At 36.2% G+C, this 21,135-nt stretch overlaps 2 protein-coding genes across 2 annotated transcripts; both read right to left on the bottom strand.

The window, feature by feature from the left end:
* Nucleotides 1-1,295: 1,295 nt before the first annotated feature.
* LOC131650766 (uncharacterized protein At4g28440-like) lies at nt 1,296-4,756 on the bottom strand. Its single transcript, XM_058920473.1, has 3 exons — nt 4,601-4,756; nt 3,874-4,106; nt 1,296-1,846 (listed from the first exon to the last, which is right to left on the bottom strand). The coding sequence occupies exons 2-3, from the start codon at nt 4,094-4,096 to the stop codon at nt 1,656-1,658; spliced, it is 414 nt and encodes a 137-aa protein (XP_058776456.1). The 5' UTR covers nt 4,097-4,106; nt 4,601-4,756; the 3' UTR covers nt 1,296-1,655.
* A 1,433-nt stretch (nt 4,757-6,189) lies between these two features.
* LOC131649104 (uncharacterized) lies at nt 6,190-6,763 on the bottom strand. Its single transcript, XM_058918848.1, has 2 exons — nt 6,673-6,763; nt 6,190-6,593 (listed from the first exon to the last, which is right to left on the bottom strand). The coding sequence occupies exons 1-2, from the start codon at nt 6,761-6,763 to the stop codon at nt 6,190-6,192; spliced, it is 495 nt and encodes a 164-aa protein (XP_058774831.1).
* Nucleotides 6,764-21,135: the final 14,372 nt, after the last annotated feature.

Raw genomic sequence — 21,135 nt, 5'->3', positions numbered from 1 at the left:
GCATTCATATGAAAGGAAGTAAGATAAGTAAGTGATTTTCCTTGTCAAATGTTGAACCACTTTAATCATTTTTGGACTTCTCATATTGAACTTCGAGAGAAAAGTGGCTTCCCCTTCCCTTTTTGGGAGTAGAGGAACGGGTATGACGCCTGTGTCGTCAGCAACTTGGAGATTTTTGGACCTCTTATGGATCATTTCTCGTCTTAGGGGAGGAGATTTTATGTGAAGTCGTCTTATGCACAATATTGTTCTACAGGTTGGCGTTGTGTAGACTTTCCTCAATTCGAGTTAGTTTGTCTCCCAAGACTTGAGTGTTTTACTACTGAACCATCTTGTACACATTGTTCAATAGTTCATTGGCTCCATGCAGGCCAAGATTTTCTTGCAAGAGATGAAAATCGAGGAGGTGCTTTGCATCTGGTTATGGCAGGAGGTTGCGTAGGTCTGAAGGAAGGTTTGCCTAAGTAGAATAGCCTAGTAGATCCTAGGAACTGAGGATGTTGAGAAGTTCCTTGATCTGCCCTAGGTTAGATAGAACTTGACGGAAGAGGAGCGGAAGGAGTGGTTATTAAGACTTGATTGTTCGTCCCTTGAGGAGGAGGCGGGGGGTTTCTAGCCGCTTTAGTGGATGCAACGACTTTCTATTCAACAGCGATGCGAGTAGCTTTGGAAGCTGTCATTTGTATAATGGGCCTGATAGAAGAAAGAGATTGACTCTGAATTCGACGAAAAATAAATAAGGGAGATGATTGGTAATTGCACGTGCGTAAGATGCGGCCAACGTTGAATTTATTTGAGAGACTTACATAATATCCTCGTGAGAAGTACTCTATGACGCAAGAAAAAAGAGAAGTACATGTTTCTTGCGTAACAACTTTCTGCATTATAATTAGGTCTTTGTCATATGGCCCTCGCTGCCGGCCCAAAACAAGTAATTATTAGTGTTTTTTTAAATGTTGTTAGTACTTTAGGATTAGGACACTTAGATAGTTGAGATACGCTTTAAAACAATATATAACAAGTGCTTTGCTCCTTTTGTAATTCATTAAAAAAAAAAATCAATAAAAAATATCTTTAATTTTATTACCTAGTTTTATCATCTTCTTAGCAAGTTAAAGCCCATCAATACGCCTTAAAAGTGTACACTGAAAGGACATTTTGAAGGAAAATCTAAAATGAAAAACAGAATATATAGAACAATTTTTAAATATTTTTGCTGATTTTGTTTTTCTATAGGAGTTTTTATTGAACTAACTGAGTTCTCTATTTTGATCTAATTTAATTGGGGACATGGATTTACGTTTTAAACATTCACCAGCCATATAAAATATTGTGATACATATAATCCATGGTAGATGAAGATAAACATAATTGACATATAGATAAGCATAACAAAATGTATGATCTGGAAGCCAGTTCCTTTTTTCTCCCAACTTACATTCACCATTTCTCGGGTGGTTAAGGCTACAAGATCGGTCGACTGTAATACTTTCAACGGTAAGAGCGGCTGTTGGTATTAATGGCTGAACAAATATATATTTCTAGTAGGATGAACTTGGATGAGCACGGTCGGAATTTCCCATAGACAAAAGTAGATTGCTTTGCTGGATTGTTTTTATTCTGTCATTTGAACTTTTCATTATGCTCAGACCAAGTCATTCAACAACAACATTCACCAGTTCATACTCAATCAGAGACAAGTTATTATCTTCCTTGACAGTGAAGGTAGCTGGTTCTGTGACTTCAATACGGCCCCATTTGTCCACGGCGAGTCTCATTGAGCCTTTGAACATGTCAATCTTAGCATTACGCAGGATGATAGTGGAGCCTTCTTTCATCAAATCCACTGAAAAGAAAAAAAGTAAGAAATTAACTTAGCAACTTAATTTGAAAATTTCCAACATAAAAATAGTATTTCAAAATTTATTATCTATCACAAGGGATAGTGTAGTGGTCGATTTTCGACAACAGTGCCAGAGATGTGGTCAAAGTAGCCCTTAAATAGCCTCTTGAGCAACCTTTCAAGTTGAGTTGGGCCTGGTACGAATTTCAAAAAGATATTAAAGTGTCCTAGATTTGTTATTGGGCAACCCATGTTTGTCCACACTCTAGATATATAGCGGTGCCGGTGTGGGGGTATGTTATGATAATACATGATAAGAGAGTAAATATACTTTCAAATTTCAAAGCAAACTACCGGGAAAATCTTGCATCTGCATAATTGATTAGCATTAATATAGATGATGGTTCTTTTTTCTTCTCTCCTTAAAAACAACAACTCCTCAACCGAATTCGATCACATATTCAAATGGATTTAACATTTCTGACCAAAAAAGTTATATTTCTCAGTGCCTAGGTAAAAATCCAAAATAAGATACAACGCAGACTAATAGAAGATAGCACAGATTTACATCTTTCCTGGTAAATATATTTATAAAGTAGGTTTGCAACCCGGAACATTTGGGACGGGTCACACAAACTCCAACAAGATTCACAGACTGAAGCACTATATTTATATATCAGAGTATTCAATAATCAGCCTATGCCAGTAAATGAAAAAATGGTTTTTTATTATTTTACCCTCCAAATCCACATATACATAGTAAATTAAAAAACTTCTTGGTTTTGATATAACATTTTAGACAAAAAAATCAATAATTCTTATTTGTCAGAATCATTCAGATCAACAACAATAACAAACAAGACGTATCTCATGGCCAAAAATGCTAATAACTAACTATTTAGGAAAAAATGCAATCAATAATAAACTTATTTACAATCAAGATTTTTGCGTTCAATTGCAGGAAGTTAGTGAAGCAACAAACTCTAGAATGTGATTTGATTCTTACAGGTTAATCACAAGATTCAGGCTGTTCTGAAATTGCCTTCTCTGTTAGCTGTTTACCATTGGATTGCAACAGGCTTAGGTCCGGGTGCGCACAAACCAAATTTGAAAATACATGATTAAAAAGTGTTGCCAAGTTTCTGATCTTTCAAATCTAGATGTGATGTGAGGTACCAAATGCTACTAAACAGGACTTATATGCATTTGCAGCCAAGTGACCAAAACAGTTCAAATATGATAACACACGTAGGATATAATATTTACTATTTTGATTTCTACCAAAAAAATAATGCAAAAAAATATTTAAGCGGTTGATTTTAGGCTAGTATTTGCTCATGGAAATGTCAAACATAGCTTTTGGGGTCAAGAAATCAAAAAATGACTGCCTTGCGTAGTTTCCCATGACATAGAGATTTAGAATGTTATTATAATTATCGAAACTAAATATGAACCTAAAAATTTATATATGAATCTAAGCAATTCTTAGAATATAGAATATAATATCTAGATATTATTATATAGTATCTTGGATTGCCTCATAGATTCAGCTTCCTTTCTTCGATTATCTTATAGGATCAGTTTCCTTTCTTAGATTATCATATCAGATTAGTTCTTGCCTTAGATTATCTTATAGGGATAATTTCCTATCTTAGAACATCTTAGATTACTTTTATATTTCTTAGTTATTACCATGGTTCAATTTTAAGGGAATGCTGGATTTTTTGGAACCCTAGACAGTATCGCAATGTGGGGGCAACACAGCATTCGCAAAACGCATTACGTAATGCTATTCTGCACGAGTTTCCATTGAAGTAACAGACATCAAAACACATAAGATGCTCACGAAACCGGCAAAATAAATCACATAATACTTTGAAAATAAATACCCCATGCAAAATAATAAAAGAAAATTCTTCCTCTAGCCCCAAAATAAAATCCAACAAGATTCTAAAAATACTATGACAATGCGCAACACCATGAAGCCGTAGAGAAAACTTGTATAAGACTATGAGTAATAACATGCATACCCTGATCATTTCTTGCAGTAACTATGATAACTCCAGTCTCATCCCCCACCAAACTCTCAGCAATCCGCATTTGACGGGATTGAGGTCCATCAGGCCGACCTCTCTGCATCACCATCTTAGTATCAACAACCTTCACAGTTATGGTGTGTCCGCTCGTCCCAGGGCGAAGCTGATCAACCTTAGTAAACACCGGCTTCCTCAATCCTTGCTTTGAATCAGCCATATTAAAAACCCTACAAAAGTGCAGAAACCACAACAACAAACTTCACTAACACAACAGAAAAAATGGATCATTGCACACTATAACTATGTTGCTAGGTTGTAACATACATGTAACCACACTAATAACTAACATGTAACCAAACTCAATCAATATCAATTACAATACAGAAAAACCCATAATTAAACTAGCCCCAGCTTAAAGGGGTGAGAAAGTTTAGATCTTTTGAATATATCTAGGTCAAAGACTCAAAGCTAGGGCACAAAATATTAATAATAGAACATCAGAAACAGGGACATCAAGATCTAAGCTGATACCAAACTTCCAATTGAATCAAACCTAGTTCATAGATTCCAAATACAATTCACTGAAAGAAAACTAAAACCTAAAATTGGAACTTGATTCACCAAAATTTTAAAGTAAATTTGTTAACATGAGAGTGAAAAAGCGGTGAAAGGAAGAAAAAAAAAAGTGCGAAAGTAGAGAGAGATGAGATAGAGATTTTACCTGAAAGTAAAGCAGAAATGAAATTGGGTGTGAGAGAGAAGAGATGAAACTAGAAAGCCGAAATGGGAGTGAAGATGAAACTGATGTAATATGCATGCAAATGTCAAGGTTAGGTTGATCTTAGGTTAAAAATGTCGAGAATATTTTTTTGTCGGGACTAAATTTTCATTTTTGGCTATTTTTTTAAGAGTAATATTAAATGCACAAGTTAAGAGTTAGATTTAAAAAAAAATATATTTAAAAATTGTGTATTTTTTATTAAAAATTTATATATAATTAATGTTTTTATTACTTTTTCAATACAAACTTTTTATTTATGAGTTTCTTAACTTGTATTCTTAGAGCACAAGTTAGCATTATCTTTTTTTTAATTAAAAATCTTATCTTACTCGTCATAATTATATTATAGTTTTCATAATTTTTTAAATAAGGCTGATATATATCAAAAGGAAAACAGATAAAAAAGAGAGGGGGACTATACCAAGACCCTCTCAACCAGAAGAAAACCTAAAGAAAGGCAAACCAAGCCTATTCTTAACAAAATCAGCCCTTACAGCAAGAGGGAGAGAAGAATAGTAAGTAGTACCAGTTAAATCTAAGCCTATGTTAGCGAGGGTATCAGCACAGCTGTTCCCTTCTCTATATATGTGAGAAACGATAAAATTTCAGTGAGAAACTAAGTAGATACAATTCAACCATCTAGATCTAATCGCCCAAGGGACACGGAACGGGGGTTTAAAAGCAAGCACCACCGCCTTCGAATCCGATTCCAGCCAAACATTCTTCCAATTCTTCTCATGGGCGAACTCAATTGCTTGAATAGCACCCGAGAGTTCAGCAATGAGAGAATTAGAAACACCCAAAAAAGAAGCAAAAGCTCCTAAGAAACTACCATCCTTATCTCTAGCAAGACCCCCGCAAGCGGAGATACCAGAAGGAGACCGAATAGCCCCGTCACAGTTCATTTTCACCCAATTTCTATAAGGGGGCTGCCACAAATCCTCTTTAATATTCGGTGCCCTCGGAGGCCGAATTGTCACCTTAAAACTCTTGATGAGAGCAAAGTCTTGCATATTCAGATGAGAGCCATGAGAAACAGCATTGCCAGCAAGAAACACACTTCTTTTAATAGAGGAAACACAAGAAGAAAAAGGGAGTTTTAAATCATTAAACCTGGCCTTATTCCTAGCGAACCAAATCGTGTGCAAAAGCGAAAAAACAGCCGCAAGACTTATGACTTTGCATTGGACAGCACCATCTTTGTCTAAAATCCTCCAAATGTTTTCCCATACAAGGATTGAGAAAGAGAGATTAAGCATTGATTTAAGCCAACTCCAAAGCATCAAAGCAAACCGGCGATTGAAGAAAAGGTGTTGCTCCGATTCATCCATACAGCCGCAAAGGGAACATCTAGAAGGGAAAGAAAAACCCCTTCTATGCCAAAGATCATCAGTAGGCATTTTATGGTGCATAAGTCTCCAAACCATAAAGGAGATGGAAGGAGGGATGTAATTGTTCCAAATCATCTTCCACCGAACTTGCGGAATACCTCTACTTCTCTTGAAATCATAAGCCAACTTGAGAGAAAGCTATCCATTTGGAGAATTGTCCCAGCATCTTTTGTCAGGACGGGAGACGATAGGGATGGTGCAACTACATATGCGAACCTGCAGCGAAGCTGGGATGTTGGTAGCTGAGCGAGAAAAGTCCCACGAACCATTAATTAACAACCTGTCAACCGAGTGTTCCTCAATCAAGACCGAAGCATCACTATGAAGGAAAAGCGGAGAGCCACACCAACGATCGGACCATAAACTAATGGAGCTACCGTTACTAAGAACCCAAGTGGAGTTATCCATGACAATTTTCATCTCTTGCTTGACACCATACCAAATAGAAGAATAAATGTGGTGGGTGATGAATCTGTTTTTCCTAGTTATTCTGCTACGAAGAAGAACCGCCCAGCTGCAATCTGAGTTAACAAGCTCCCAAGCTAATTTCAAATTGAACGCTTCATTTAGTTTGCAAATGGATCTGAGCCCAAGGCCGCCTTCTGCAGTTGGTAAGCAAACTCTGTTCCAATCCACTGTGACTACTTAAGAATCTTTTGATCGCTATTTCCAATTCACTAACAAGAGAAAGCGGCCAAGCATATATTGCCATATTGTGCGAGAGCATCCCTTGAATTGAAGATTTGACCAATTCTATCCTACCCGCGAACGAAAGCAGCGACCCTTTCCACGACGCCAACTTAAGGATGACTTTGTCCGCTATAGGTTGAAGAAAAACCCGCTTAGGTTTCCCCTTAAACAGCTAAACTCCGAGATAAATGAGAGGAGTAGCACCAATGTTGAATCCGGATAAATTAGCAAGGATATTGAGACAAGAAACAGACATAGCTCCACCGTAAATAAATGATTTACCACAATTAACATGTTGACCAGAAACAACAGCATAATCCTTGAAGGCAATGATGAGATTTTTTAAATTGGATATCTTCCCTTTACAAAAAATAAGAACATCGTCCGCATATAAAATATGAGAAGGAACTGTGATATTCTTGGGGCCAGAAATGAGATCGAGCTTGCGGTCAGAGACCAATTGAAGAATCTTCCTGCTAATCACTTCTTCAGCCAAACAAAATAATAAGGGCGAGAGCGGGTCTCCTTGACGAACTCCGCGGGAGCAAGCAAAAAAACCATGTAAAGCCCCATTAATATTAATGGATAAAAACGCCGAGCGAAGAATGGTATTGATCCAAGAACAAAAAAGATCATTGAAACCGAATTGCCTCGTGACTTTGAAAAGGAAGTCCCAATTGAGGGTGTCAAAAGCTTTCCTAATATCCACCTTCAAAGCTATGTTCCCACACCAAACTTGGTTGCTCAGCATGTTAATACCTTCGGAAGCCAATCCGATACAGTCGTGAATCTGTCTACCTTTAACAAAACCCCTTTGCTCTTGAGAAATCACCAAGGGTATTAGAGAAGCAAGTCTGTCTGCAAGAATTTTAGAAACTAACTTGGACTTGAAGTTAGAAATGGCAATTGGCCGGAAAAGATCTAAAGAATCCGCACTCTTGATCTTGGGGATAAGAGCAATGGTACTGGAGTTGAAGCCAGGCAGCATCCACCCTGAGGTAAAGAAATCCAAAACAGCATTAGCGACATCGAGCTTGATAATATCCTAGTAAATTTGATAAAAGACAGCCCCAAAACCATCCGGGCCCGGTGCGCTATCCTTGTTCAAGGCAAAAACAGCAGCGGTAATTTCTTCCATTGAGGGAAGCTTCGTGAGCAAAGAGTTTGTCTCTTCATTTATCAAGCTAGGAATGGTATCCTCCACCAATTTGTAGTCCTGCACAAAACCAGAGTTAGACATAAACAAAGATTTGAAATAATTTACAGTGCAGTCCGCAATAGAAGTGGGATCTGTTAACACTTTGTCCTCATGTTTGAGCAGAGATATTGGTTTCATTTTGCATTTGATTTTGGACAGACGGTGGAAGAACGCCGTGTTTCGGTCTCCCTCCAAATGCCATTGGATCCGAGCCTTATCTCTCCAAAAGCACTCCTCTATGGCCAAAGCGGAAGATAGATCATGTTGCGCCAAAGATTCATCCTCTTTAAGATTGTCCCGGTAACCATCAAGCTGAATTTGCTGCTGTAAGAAACTGAGCTTAGCTTCCGCCACTTTGACATTAACCGAAACGTCTCCAAAGGTATTCTTGTTCCAACCTTTCAACTCTTTTTTCAACAACTGAAGCTTTTTAGACAGAATGAACATATTACACCCCACCACTTTTTGATTCCAAACTTTGATAATGAGATCTTTGCAGCCCTCGTGGAGAGTCCAAGCTTTTAAGAATTTGAATTGCAACGCATTCCTGATAGGATTGATATGCATTTCCAGCAAAAGAGGATAGTGATCCGAGGACACTTTGGAGAGAGTGGAAACTGAGATTTGATTGCAACAGTCAAACCACAATTGATTTCCAATGCATCTATCAAGGCGTCTTTCCACCGTGAACGGAGCATCACGCTTATTAGACCAAGTAAACTCAGCACCTGTTGTAGGAATGTGAATAAGATGGGAATGATCGGTCCAGTTTTGAAAATCCATCATAGGGCCTCTAGAGGGATTGAGCCTACCTCTATGCTCGTGAGCACCTAAAATAGCATTAAAATCGCCAAAGAAGGACCAAGGCAGAGGATGCGAAGATTAAAGATTATTAAGATCCAACCAAAGCTCTCTTCGCTTGATAAGGTTGGTGGAAGCATAGATTGTTGCACAAGCCAATTTGCAATGATCCAAATCAAACGAGAAAGCAATAAATTGATCCGAAGAAGAAAGTACCACGGGGGAGAACGCATCGGTACAAAAGCACCATAAGGATGGCTGCGTAGCAGAATTGAAACTGAAAGGTCTGAAACCCAATCTGAAAAACCAGTTGGTGGGAAAATTAAAATAATCCAATTTTGGTTCAGCAATAAAAATGAAATCCGGGTTATGAAGTTTAATAAGTCTCTTCAAGGCTAATCTTGAGGGGGCGTTAGCCAAGCCCCTGATATTCCAGTAGATGCTCTTCATGAGAAACGCGATTTTAGGCCTGCTTGGGACCTTGTGTGATACTTTTGCTTTTTCTTGGTAATTTGTGTTTTGTTGAGTTTGGAGATGGCGGCCGAAAATACTCCGGCATCAGAGTCAGTGTTTTCCAAATTTCCCCACGAGTTCTGTAAAAAATTAGCGTCAACATCATTGATAACACCAACCCGGATTTGAGTAGCATCGACAAAGGATGAAACTTGTGAGTCCGAATCCGAAGGCACCTGAGAAACAAAGTTATCAAGATTATGGAGGCTAGGACCAGCAAACACTATATCCAGAGAGTTATCAATCACAGGTTCTAACACCGTAATTTGAGAATCCTCATTTCTATCTATCATCACATTGCTATCCGGAATTCCCTCTTTAGGGGTGGAAGCCAAAGCTGCGTCAGCAGCAAAAGGTATCTCCGGCTCATTCGATGAAATCCCGACAGGCTTAGGGACATAAGCGGTCTTTGGTTTGGGAACCTGAGTGGAATTGGTTCTCCGCAAAAGTTTACAATCTTGCACTTCATGCCCCGTCTTCTTGCAATGAGTGCATAGGGCCGGCATATTCTCATATTCAATGTCTGAGAAAAAAGCAAATCCTTCCCGTTCAACAAGAACATTATAATGAATAGGCTGAGTCAGATCCATTTCAACAAGAACTCGGACGAAATGACCAAAAGTTCTATCTAATCTGGATTTGTAGGAGGCGGAGTCAATACAGATCGGGGTACCCACACAACTAGCAATAGCGAACAAAATACGGGGCCTCCAATATTCCTGCGCAAGACCGAAAAATCTGACCCAGACTTGAGCAGCTGTGTTGTGTTGCAGAGAAGGATTGAAATCCTTGGTCCAAGCAAAAAGCTTCAACGTACTTGGAGTCAGATTGATAGAGCCAGAAGCACACACTCTTCGCATATCTTCAACGTTAGAAAAAGTGAGTTCGTAGTAGCCTTTACCAAGGGAAAGAATTCCCCAGTTTTTCACATCCGGCCAAACAGAAGCCAGTTTCACACGAATAGCCGCCACAGTGAGTGGTGAAGAGCCTTTAGGCCAGATGACACGACCATGAAGGTTGTTTTTGCAATCGTTTAATCCTGCCTTGTACTCATCTTCAGGGATAGTTATGGAAGGTCTATCACCTTTGATGACCGGAGGAGGAAATTGAGAGTTAGGGATGTCACAACCCCTTTAAGAACCTGAGCAAAAGATTTGGTAGGAGAAACATCAGATGGGGGTGAAACTGGTTTGGTGGCAGTGGTCCGAGGAGCAATAGTTTCAAGGAAGAGAGCATTGAAATCCATTCTTAAAATCACAAAGGCATGATGAATCTGAGAAGGGGAAGAAAAACGGAGGGAGCTTTGTCGGAGGAGCGCGGCGCTAGGTCCTGATTTTAGTTTTCAAACATGTCTAGTTTTCATAATTAAAAATGTCATTTCCCACATTCAAATCGGATTTCATAAAGGCATTGTATTTAGGAAAATACTGACATAACCATAACACTTTGATTTACATACAATTAATCATAATTTTTTTATTAATTAAAAAATAAAAATAAGATTATTTCTCTCCTTCATTATCACAACCACTCTATGATTGATTCCAATTAAAAACGAACTTAAATTTTAAATTACTTTGAATTATCTCTCTTCTTATTGGTTGTTTTTAAAAATATGCATTTAAGTTTGTATCCATGCAAGTATTTCTCACTTAATTGTTACGTAGCCAAGGGTGGAAAATTCTTACGTTAGACACAAACATAAGAAGTTCATTTACACAAAACCAATCACAAATTTTAATTAATTATAAAATAAATACAAAATTATTTCTCTCCTTCATAATCACAACCACCCTATAATTCCAATTAAAAAATAAATTAAATATTTTCTCTTATCTTATTGGTTGTTCATAAGAATGTGGATTTTGGATCGTTTCCATGCAAGAATTTCTCGCTAAGGGTTTTGTCATATGTTTATTTATGTCTTCGTTAATCTTCCTTAGATCTCTTGTAACAAAATTTTACCTTACAAGAGATCTCTTACTCGATGGTTTCCAATTGTTTATGTTCTTTTAATGAATAATGTTGCATGTTGTTTTCTCATTTCTACTTGTTACAGTAGTATGTTGATTGCCTTCTTTCATCCTATTTTGGTTGTGAATAATGTCTCTCTTGAGGTAACTCATTTTCTTCCTCTTGTCATTATCATCTGATATTTTGTTATTCTGCATGTTGGAGCTATGCCCTTGTTTCTGCTAAGCTCGTGCTCCTTGCGACCTTTCCGGATTTGACTGTTGTCTTCCACCATTTTATCTTTCATCTTCAGAGCCTGGTTAGAGGTTCCAGGCTTCTTATTTGTTATATGCTTCTCAGTCAAATTCTCATTAATAACAAATATAAGCACATCAACATGTTCCTAGGGGTGTAGTGAAGCTATTCAGATGCCTGCAGCACATCTGTAACCACAGAATCACTAACCTCCATGTTTGCTTGAAGCTCAAATAGAAGGTGTTGAGTAGGGCAATTCTGAAGCATTCAAGTTGCAATAAGCATTCAGTTAGCATCACTGAGTCACCAGGAAGCTTTTGTGATCATCCATCCATGCCAGGAGCTCTCCACCATAGCCATAGACCCCCATTTTCAGAGGTATTTTTTCAAACTCTAACACTCTTATTTAAGTACTCATTGCAATATATCTCGATACCAGTTCACTCAGCATCATCAGAGGATTAAAAATCCTCTATCATCATTCATTTATTCATCTTCATCATCATTTAATTTTAAAATTAAGGTTTATATGTTCTTCGTGTTTTCTAAATAATTAGAAAGTTGCAGTTAATATAAATAAATATTAGTTACATATCTGGATTCGTGAAGAACTTTAGAGCAAAATTCATGTTTACATCATCCCATTTGGTTGAGAAATGAGCAAGTTCAGAAATTCAAAAATGGAGAGCTTGAGGTTTAAGATGAAGATGGTGGATGTCGCCATTTTTCAATTCTCCGAGGGAAGTTTAAAATATAATTAATTGAAAGCGTGTTTTAAACGAATACATCATTTAGCTCACTTGGTCACATGCGCTTCCCACTCTCTCTTGCCACAAGGTCTGGGTTCAAGCTCTTTGGGAGACAAAACCATATTTTTTATCACTTTTCCCATTCAATTTCTTCACAACTTTAACCATTTGATTCACACTTCAAACTAAACCATTTTCACTTGATTTTTCACACACTCTTCATTTAATATATCTATTTTATGGACAAACCAAAAAATCACAAAAATATTATGTATTTGATATATTTTTATTAGGTTTAAAATAACATATTTTTAAGTATTTTAAAATATTTTAAATACAATTTTCCTTTTGATTTTCAAAACCTAAATATCTTTGTGAATATTTTATGATAAAACCCTAATCATTTAGGTCTTAATTAGGTATAGGATTTGTCTTTACCCTAATTAAGTTGACTTTTGGTCAATTTTCAAACTGTTTTTAAACTTCGATTAGACAGACGATCAAGGTTTTCAGACAACAAAATCTTGTATCATTTAAAATCTCTTCAACTGTTTTTCATAAACAGTAAATCAATTTCCATGGGTCTCTAATAGAGTGTAAGACCCAACACCTTTTTCTTTTCATAGTTTGTTTTTCAAAACATCTTTAAATAGAAAAACTTCTCATCTGTTTCCAAAACATTCTTCTGGTATTTGAAGGGCATTATTCCCGTTGAAACTCTTCAGATACCTATTGTCATACCCTAAAATTTTCCCATCATGTTTTCATGCAAGCATCAAAAGCTCCAGACTGAATTGAGTACACTCTCTCCTAATCAAAGGCTCCTAAAACTAGGGTTTTGAATTTCGTGGTAAAAAAGGATAAGTCAAGGCCTCAAATGGAACCCTTGGGCTCTCATGTGCCTCAAAGGATCCTCATGCCAAGTTGCAAGCTCTGATTCATAAGATTGCTCAGACAACATTTCAAATGGTTAACAATCGACTTGTTTGACCTAAAAGTCAACTATGGTCAACATACAGTCAAAACTCCACTTTTTTTGTCAACATAAATATTTTGAAGTAACATTCATCATTTGATCAAGTATTGATCATGATTCATCAGGGAAAGTTCAGAAATCAACAAAACCTAAAGTTTCTAAATTAGGGTTTTCGACCTAAAAGTCAACTGAACTTTGACCAGCCATAACTTTCACATGGAACATCAGAAATTTCCCAACCAAAGCCTATTTTGAAGGAAATTGAATTCTCTACAACTTTGTCACTCTAAAGACAAGTCCAAAAACTCTTCATTTGAGAGATATGAGCTAAATACATTATAGGTCCTTCTAAAAATCAACAAAAAGTCATCTTTTTGCAAAGAAGTGTACATGAACATGGAACCTTCAATAAAGATGAAACCAAAAGGAGTGTTTAAAGGACCCTTTGAGATTTTTAAAAAGTCCAAGAACATTCAAAAAGGTTAAAAATTGAGCAAGATACAAGTTGCACAAGTTGGACATTTTTGAAGAAGTGCATGAAGGAAAATATTTGTCAAAATCAATTTTGTTCCAAATGGGCCCAATTTATTTTGATCCAAATATGATCAATAGACCATCCACGACCCATAGGCCCTTATATTCATTTTTATTATTTTTATTTATTTTATTTTGAATTTAATCACTTAAATTCAAATTAAATGGAATGAAATAATGAAAATAATCAAAGATTTGATTGAGATTAATTTTCTATCAAATATTGAGGAAAATATTGACATAAAATCAAAGGGAATTGCGTGGAGAGAGAGAGAGAGGGAGAGAGAAAGAGGCATGATTGAAACCAAAATGGGAAGATCGCATGCATATTTCCAAATCAATTTTTGTAATCAATCGTTTGATTCTTTCCCAAGTTTCTTGACCTAATTTCCTCCTATATATATATAGCCAAGATATTCAGAACAAGGGGAGGACAAAAATAAGGAGATAGAAGGAGCCAAAAAACTAGGGTTCTCATCCAGAAATATTCAAGTGAACTTGCACCTTCAAGCTTCAGTTGCAGCACGTCCCAGCTTATCCCACGCGCATCACTTCGTCCTAGGGATAATATAAGGCAAGGGTGGATCAATAACCATGGCAAAAGGACCCTAACACGCGAGCACCACGAACTCAGTATCATATGAACTTTTGATTATCGTATTTTGTGTTTTATGGTATTTTATTGGAAACTAATGGTATTAATCATCTTATGGGGTTCATTAGAGCAATATAGGTGAGTCGTTGGCAAGCTTCCGTGGCCAAATCGCACGACACCATGGCTAGGGCACAATGAAGAAAGACGTTCGTTCTCATGGATTCAGTGGGATTTTGACCAAAATAATTGTACCATTGTGTTCGCAAGGCTGCCTTTAGTGGGACTGGGTCCTCTCTGGTTTCGTTTAACGCCTATCTGTAAGTGTTGATTTTGCGGGTAAGAAAGATGAAGAACCTGCGGAAAAATCCGCAGGTAAAGTCTTAGCTAAAATTGCAGGAGAATCCGCAGGTCTAGAGGTTGGGGACAATGAACAGTGCCCAAGACTCCTTGGACCGTTGCGTGGGATGCTTCCATTCGTCCGTCAACAAAACTATTCTCGTTCCACGTATGTGTCAAATTGTTACTGGCTAGTCAAAGTCTCACATCTCTCTCTCACCACACGATTGGTCGGTCAAAGCAATAAATGGGGCCACACGCGCAGCCCAATTGTTGCGTTTCAATTTCAATTAACCATCGCAGCCCAATTGGCACGCACTAAGCCCCGTAACCAAGAGGAGACGAGTTCGATCCTCAGCCCCCTCCTTTAATTTTCTCAATTTTCTTAAGCAAACATGCATCCAGATCCAGTGTATGCCACTTGGGAATGTCCATGATAAGCTTTTTGATCTCAACCGTCAGACCATTAGGGAATTAAATCTAACGCATCTAGAATGCATGTCCATGGTGCACCATCAATGGCCTCACGCACCAGACCACACCCATCAGGTTTTTTTTATTATTTGGTTTGTTTTTGTGTTTTCTTTGTCTTCTTTTTTTAATTAAACCTTTTTAGTTTTAGAATTAGGATAATTAGAATATTTTAATTTAGTTTTTTTAGACTAATAATTTAATTTAGTTTTTAGTAATTTAATTTAGATCAATTATTTAAATTTAGTTAGTTTTAGATTAATTAATTAGGTTTATTAATTTAATTTAATTTTTAGATTTAAATTTTAATCATAGTCAGGTTTAGCCTTTAATCAGAATCATGTCAACAATGTAAGGATTGTCTATCAAACATGTCAACAATGTAAGAGTTGTCTATTAAACTGTAGGTTTAGGTTTTACCCTTTTTTTAAGACTTTTTACCCTTAGGTTTGCCATTAGGTTTTTTAACCCTGATTTTTCTAAACTTACATTTTATTCCCGATTTCTCTTCTCATCGTAAACTCCAGTGTATGTCGCATGGCTTTAATTTTGATTGTTTATTTTATTTAAATTTTGCTTTTAGTATTTATTTATTTAAGTTATTTTCCTTTATTTTAATTTATTTAATTTCTGCCTTTATTTAATTTTTGCTTTTTATTTAATTTCTGCCTTTATTTTAATTATGTCTTATTATTTATAATTTTGGGTTTTATTTTATTATGCGCATTATTATTGCTTGCTATTGCCAAAGCCATGTACACAAAAGATTTTCTACCTTTCTTTCTGCCTTTTGTTTTCTATTACCCTTCAAGGGTTTTATTGTAATAGTAATTAGGTTTAATTTCTGCCCACAGATGTTTATTGTAATAGCGTAGGACTTTTAAATTCTGCCTTTAATTTCTGTATTTTTTTAAACTGCGTGGTTAGTAATCTTAGGGAGTGCAAGCCTTGAATTAACTTAGATCACTAATTAAAAGATAATTATCTGAATTTAATCACGTGATTGTTGCACCCACACACCTTTAGGGTAATCCCTCTCGTTGCCTTGTTGCCTTATTACTGTTGCTTGCTGCCTTTAATTACGATCAAATAGTCAAGTCCCTCGATTCCGAGGATACCTAAAGCAAAGGTTGCCTATAAAGTTATCGAAATCATCATATGAGATCTAGTCCCTCGAAGTTGCCTCGGTAAAACATGATGATTGTCCCAATTGCTAAGGTATCCTTGCATGTTGCCTTAAACGACTATTATATCATTCCCTTAGACTACCTACCCTCTTTATGGTAGGGACAATCTTGTGGCGAACGATAATTTCGATGACCCTTCAACATCCAATTGAAAGACTTCCTGCCCTCTCATGGTATGGATAGACCCTTTCGCTCGAAAGACTTAAAGAACAAGAAAGACAAACTTAGGATAGGTAGTTCTCAATTGCTTGCTCACGTTCAATTCAAAATTCAAATTGTTGTTCATACACCTCTTTCAAAAACTTTCAAAAAGGCTACGCTTATTTACAAGCTAAAGTCCTTAAACAAAATCTTTTCAATTCACACACGACACATTTCAAACAATTCAAACATTCAAAAGTGAGCTAAGCAATTAAGAGCCCATGGATAACCATGGATACAAAGGGTGCTTACACCTTCCCCTTGTATAACCTACCCCCGAACTCAAAATCTTTCCAAGGTTTTTCCTGTTCTTTTTGCCTTTCCAATTGGATAAAATAAAAGTCGGTGGTGACTCTTGCTATCCGCAACATTTTAAAAGTCAGTTCTCCCACCGTATAACACCTATGTGACCTAGTGTCCATCTTCACTTCTTCTATTTTCAAAAACAAAACATTCAACTGTTTCCAATAAAACATTCAACTGTTTTCAATGAACATTCAACTGTTCACAACCAAACCCTTAAACTGTTAGCAATAAACAACCAAGCTGATGGTAAAGCTTTGTACATACATCTTTCAAAGGCCTCCTCTTCATCCAGGTTAGGCTTTATAGCTTTCAATTTACAAGCTTTCATTTAAATTACTGTCAAATACATACTGTATATATATATATATATATATATATATATATATATATATTTGTTTAGAACCCCGTCTGAGTACAACCTTAGGACAAATAAACTGTATATATATTATAGGATTATGGCCTAGGATTGAGAATGTCTTCCTGGTGAAGACTATTTCCTAATTAGATTTCCTTAGTTCAAACCTCAAGATGAATTATTTCCGGTGAAATATCTTGAAAAAAGCCTTAAAATCAAAATAGGACACATCCAACCAAGAGGAATTATTCCCGGTGAAACCTCTTACCCATTTGCTTAGAGCCAAACTGAGTTCAAAACCACATAGCTTTCTCTTGTGCTATAACAAGGATCCTAGATGACCCTCGATTAGCCTCCTCTTGGGCTTATAATACAAGGACCCACAAGCTTCTTAAAAGCATATTCCCAGCTCTCTCTTGAGCTTGTATACAAGGACCCATCAGGTTTCTTATAAACATAGGAACAGGTCTTTAGTCACCTTTTAGCCTACCCTGGTGAGATTATTCTATTCTTCAAACCAGACTTCAAATAAGCTAAGAATGTCTCAATCTCAGTATTGAGTTCACCCTTTGGAATGAGAGACATGGACAGTCTCTGTCACCTTTATTCTTAATCTCCATTAATTTTCCTCCTTAGCATAATCTAGGTTCCACATCTGACTATCCTCAGCCAGAGTCAGCCTTAATCTTGGGCTTTAAACAAGAAGTCTAAATAAAATCAATCTCTTAAAATCCAAAACCCCTGGAAAGGGTTAGCCTCCAAAAACACTCCTTCATTTTTGTTCAATCCTCTTCCACCTTCAGATTACGATAGGAAAACAAGCCAATCTACATCCTCAGGTTTAAGTTCTGTAACTCGGTGGGAGAACTGGCGACTCTGCTGGGGATTCCTTCAGATTATTGACTTTGAAGGAGGACTTCTGGGTTACCTTAGACATTGTCTCTTTGCCTTTCCTATCTAATGAACTAATAGATATTTTTATGACAGAAAAGATGGATGACAATCATGCTCACATGCATATGTTCATTCAACATTATCATTGGATGTTTGCGTATTCAAAAAAGAGAAAAATGGAAACTCGAAAGAGAGAAAGTAACTTGTATTAAGAAGGCCATAAATAGGCAAAATAAAAACATATTGTGTGTTTTTTTTGAAAAAGGTGTCAATCCTAAGCATACATCTAGCAGGTATATCAGCAGTTATAAGGGTGCAGAAAGTAAAAGCGGAAAGTAAAGCCCTAAACTATTACATCGCTTCGGAGATTGGGGAGTTACAATAAAAACCAGCGGGAGTAAAATTATTACAGATCCCAAATGAAAGTAAAAACATACGATAATTAAATGAAGTCGTAAATGTCCATGATAATAGTCCAGTGCCTCAAAGTGTACCTCATAATTAAAACAAAATGTTAGTAATAACATACGAGAAAATAGCCAAGTTATAAATAATTATTGATGAAAATTGAATAACAAAAGGAAATTTAAATAAAACTGAACCAAGTAATTTAAAGAGAAAATAAACCTTTAATTAAAAACTAACAAAACATTTTTGTAATTTTATCATCATTATTAAAGTGGATTTGATTAAACTGAAAAATTATAATAACTAACTATATTATTTACACCTAAAAATCTAATTAACTTAGACTAAATGAGATAAATATTCTTATGGTTTTACACATATCTATTCAAAGACAAAATAGAATGGATTGTACAAGGTGGTGGATTGGGCCGGGTTTAGTGTACATGAGAGGCCCACCGAAAATTCAAATGAGAAAACCCTAAAGCTAATTGGGATGGTCCGCCCCTCCATTCTTCACTCGGTCCACATCACCCCATACCCTCTCATCTCTAATCTCTCTGCTTTTGTTCTACTATTGTTCAGGAAAAAACGTAAACAAACTTGCTCCCTCTGCCTTTCATTCAATCTCTATTGATTCTGTTTTTAACTACTCAGTCTTATCTCAAACAAAATCAACTCATTCTCCTCTCGGTCCCAAATCTCTTTCGGTTCCAAACAAATCAAACAATTAACTCAAGGCCAAACATGGAACCAAAGAAATCTAGAAACTAAGTAGCATAATAACTCCAGAAATTAAACAATGACAAAGGAAACAAATAAATTCATGAGCAATGGTAAGGGCAAAAGTACGTTTACCTTCGGCGAGACAGTCTTCAGCAGAGCTTGCAAAAATACACCGTATGAAAGTTCTCTCCGATCCGTTTTGTTGCGATGCGTGTTATCTGGTGCTGATGTTGATGGATGTTAGTTCGGAGTTGCGGTTTAACGGCGAAGAAGATCGTAACATCGCAATTGGCTGATACTGATGATGCGATTTGTTGTATTGGAGCGGTGATGATGTTGATCGCTGTTGTTTGTGAATCCCCTCTTTCTTCGCTTCTATGATGTTGCTGCCAAAGAAAAACCAAAGACTGTTAACATGAAATTGTAATACATTTGTGATAAGATTTTGTAAAGCTGATGGTGATGAGAAATTGTTTGGAGATTGTGTTGAGAGGTTCATGGTTGCGTGAGGCTGATGAAGGTCGTGATGTCGTTGTTGTGGATGGCGGCTGAGTTGTTGTTCTGTTTTTTGGAATGAACATGTATTGAAGGGAGGGAGTGAAAACTAATTTCTGTGTGTAACTTTCTTTCCTGCATAAAAACAAATTTGTTAGAATTTAAGAAATATGTATATTGTTTCTCAAAATGCAGGCTGTTGCTATAAGATTTTGTTTATGGTGTTGTTGCTAATTCGGTATGTTATTGTTTATGTTTCGCGGTTGTCTCTGCGCGGTTTCGATTTTGGATAAATCATGTATTGCCAATAAGAGGATTGCTTCAGTGAAGAAAATTGGATTACAAATGAAGATAACCATGATTGAATAATGAAATTGAAAACTAGTATCAGAAGATGTTTGTGTGAAATTTATTTACTGCAAAAAAACAAAATTGTGAGGGCGGCGTGATTTTCACACGGTGGAGGATTATTAATTTTTCTTTTTTTGTTATTAAGAGATATAAGGATGTTTTTATGGTAAAAAAGATAGGATTAGAATCTGCACAAAAGGGATGGTTGGGTGTATAAAGAATAAGGCTAAAAACAATAACTTTGTAAAAATAAAAATAAAAATAAAAATAAAAATAATGTTTAGAGATTAGTGGTGGTATTTTGTAAAGAGAGCAATAATCGTGTGAATGGCCTAAAAAAAGTATAAGAACACATGTGTAAAAAGTTAGTATAAAAACACACGCGTGAATTACCACCAGATGATCATCATGTGGTTGAAAACAGAAACAAATTAAAACAAATTAATCATCGAGTGGCCTCATATTAAAATCATCGGCAAAAAAATATTTTAAAATAATTAAGGGAGGCCTCAGGTGTCATCATTGGCCAAAAAACAAAAATAAAGAGCTTTTTAAAAAAACAAAGTGTGAAAGTGAAAGTTGAAAATCGTTTATAGAATGATGAATGAGAGAAAGTTAGAAATTGTGTGAATTGTTGATGAAGGTTGGAAAATTGTTGATGAAAAAAGAGAGTGTAGAGAAAAGATCCCACCCAAAGGCCCATGGACCGTCTTGGTCTCCAAGATTAAGAACTTGGACGTACTTGTGTCCACATACGTCCAGGTGCAAAAAAAGATAAAAAATAGTTTTTAACATGGAAATGCACCAAGCGGTTTTTAACATGGAAATGCACCAAGCGGGAATTGAACCTATGACCTTTTATTTGCATGTCTTATTTCTTAACCAATTATGCTATGTTATTTATTTGAAACAAAAAGCCAATTGAAAGTGTATGAAGCATCGACCAGCATTTTCTATTTATTAAAATATAAGCAATTTAAGAGTAAACTACTATATTTTTAAAACACACTTTAAATTGAATATTTATAAAATTCAGGATATCAATGTAAATGAACTCAAAATTTTATAAAATCCAATTTTTTAAATAGCTTCG

The sequence above is a fragment of the Vicia villosa genome, linkage group LG2, assembly GCF_029867415.1.
Source record: "Vicia villosa cultivar HV-30 ecotype Madison, WI linkage group LG2, Vvil1.0, whole genome shotgun sequence".
Taxonomy (NCBI): Eukaryota; Viridiplantae; Streptophyta; class Magnoliopsida; order Fabales; family Fabaceae; genus Vicia; species Vicia villosa.
This window is presented reverse-complemented; position numbering and strand designations above follow the sequence as displayed.

Coding starts and splice junctions, on each gene's coding strand:
- LOC131650766 (XM_058920473.1), bottom strand. CDS start 4,096: ATGGCTGATTCAAAGCAAGGATTGAGGAAGCCGGTGTTTACTAAGGTT. Junction 1,847..3,873: donor TACTGCAAGAAATGATCAGG/GTATGCATGTTA, acceptor TTTTCTTTTCAG/TGGATTTGATGAAAGAAGGC.
- LOC131649104 (XM_058918848.1), bottom strand. CDS start 6,763: ATGGCAATATATGCTTGGCCGCTTTCTCTTGTTAGTGAATTGGAAATA. Junction 6,594..6,672: donor TCACAGTGGATTGGAACAGA/GTTTGCTTACCA, acceptor ATTTGAAATTAG/CTTGGGAGCTTGTTAACTCA.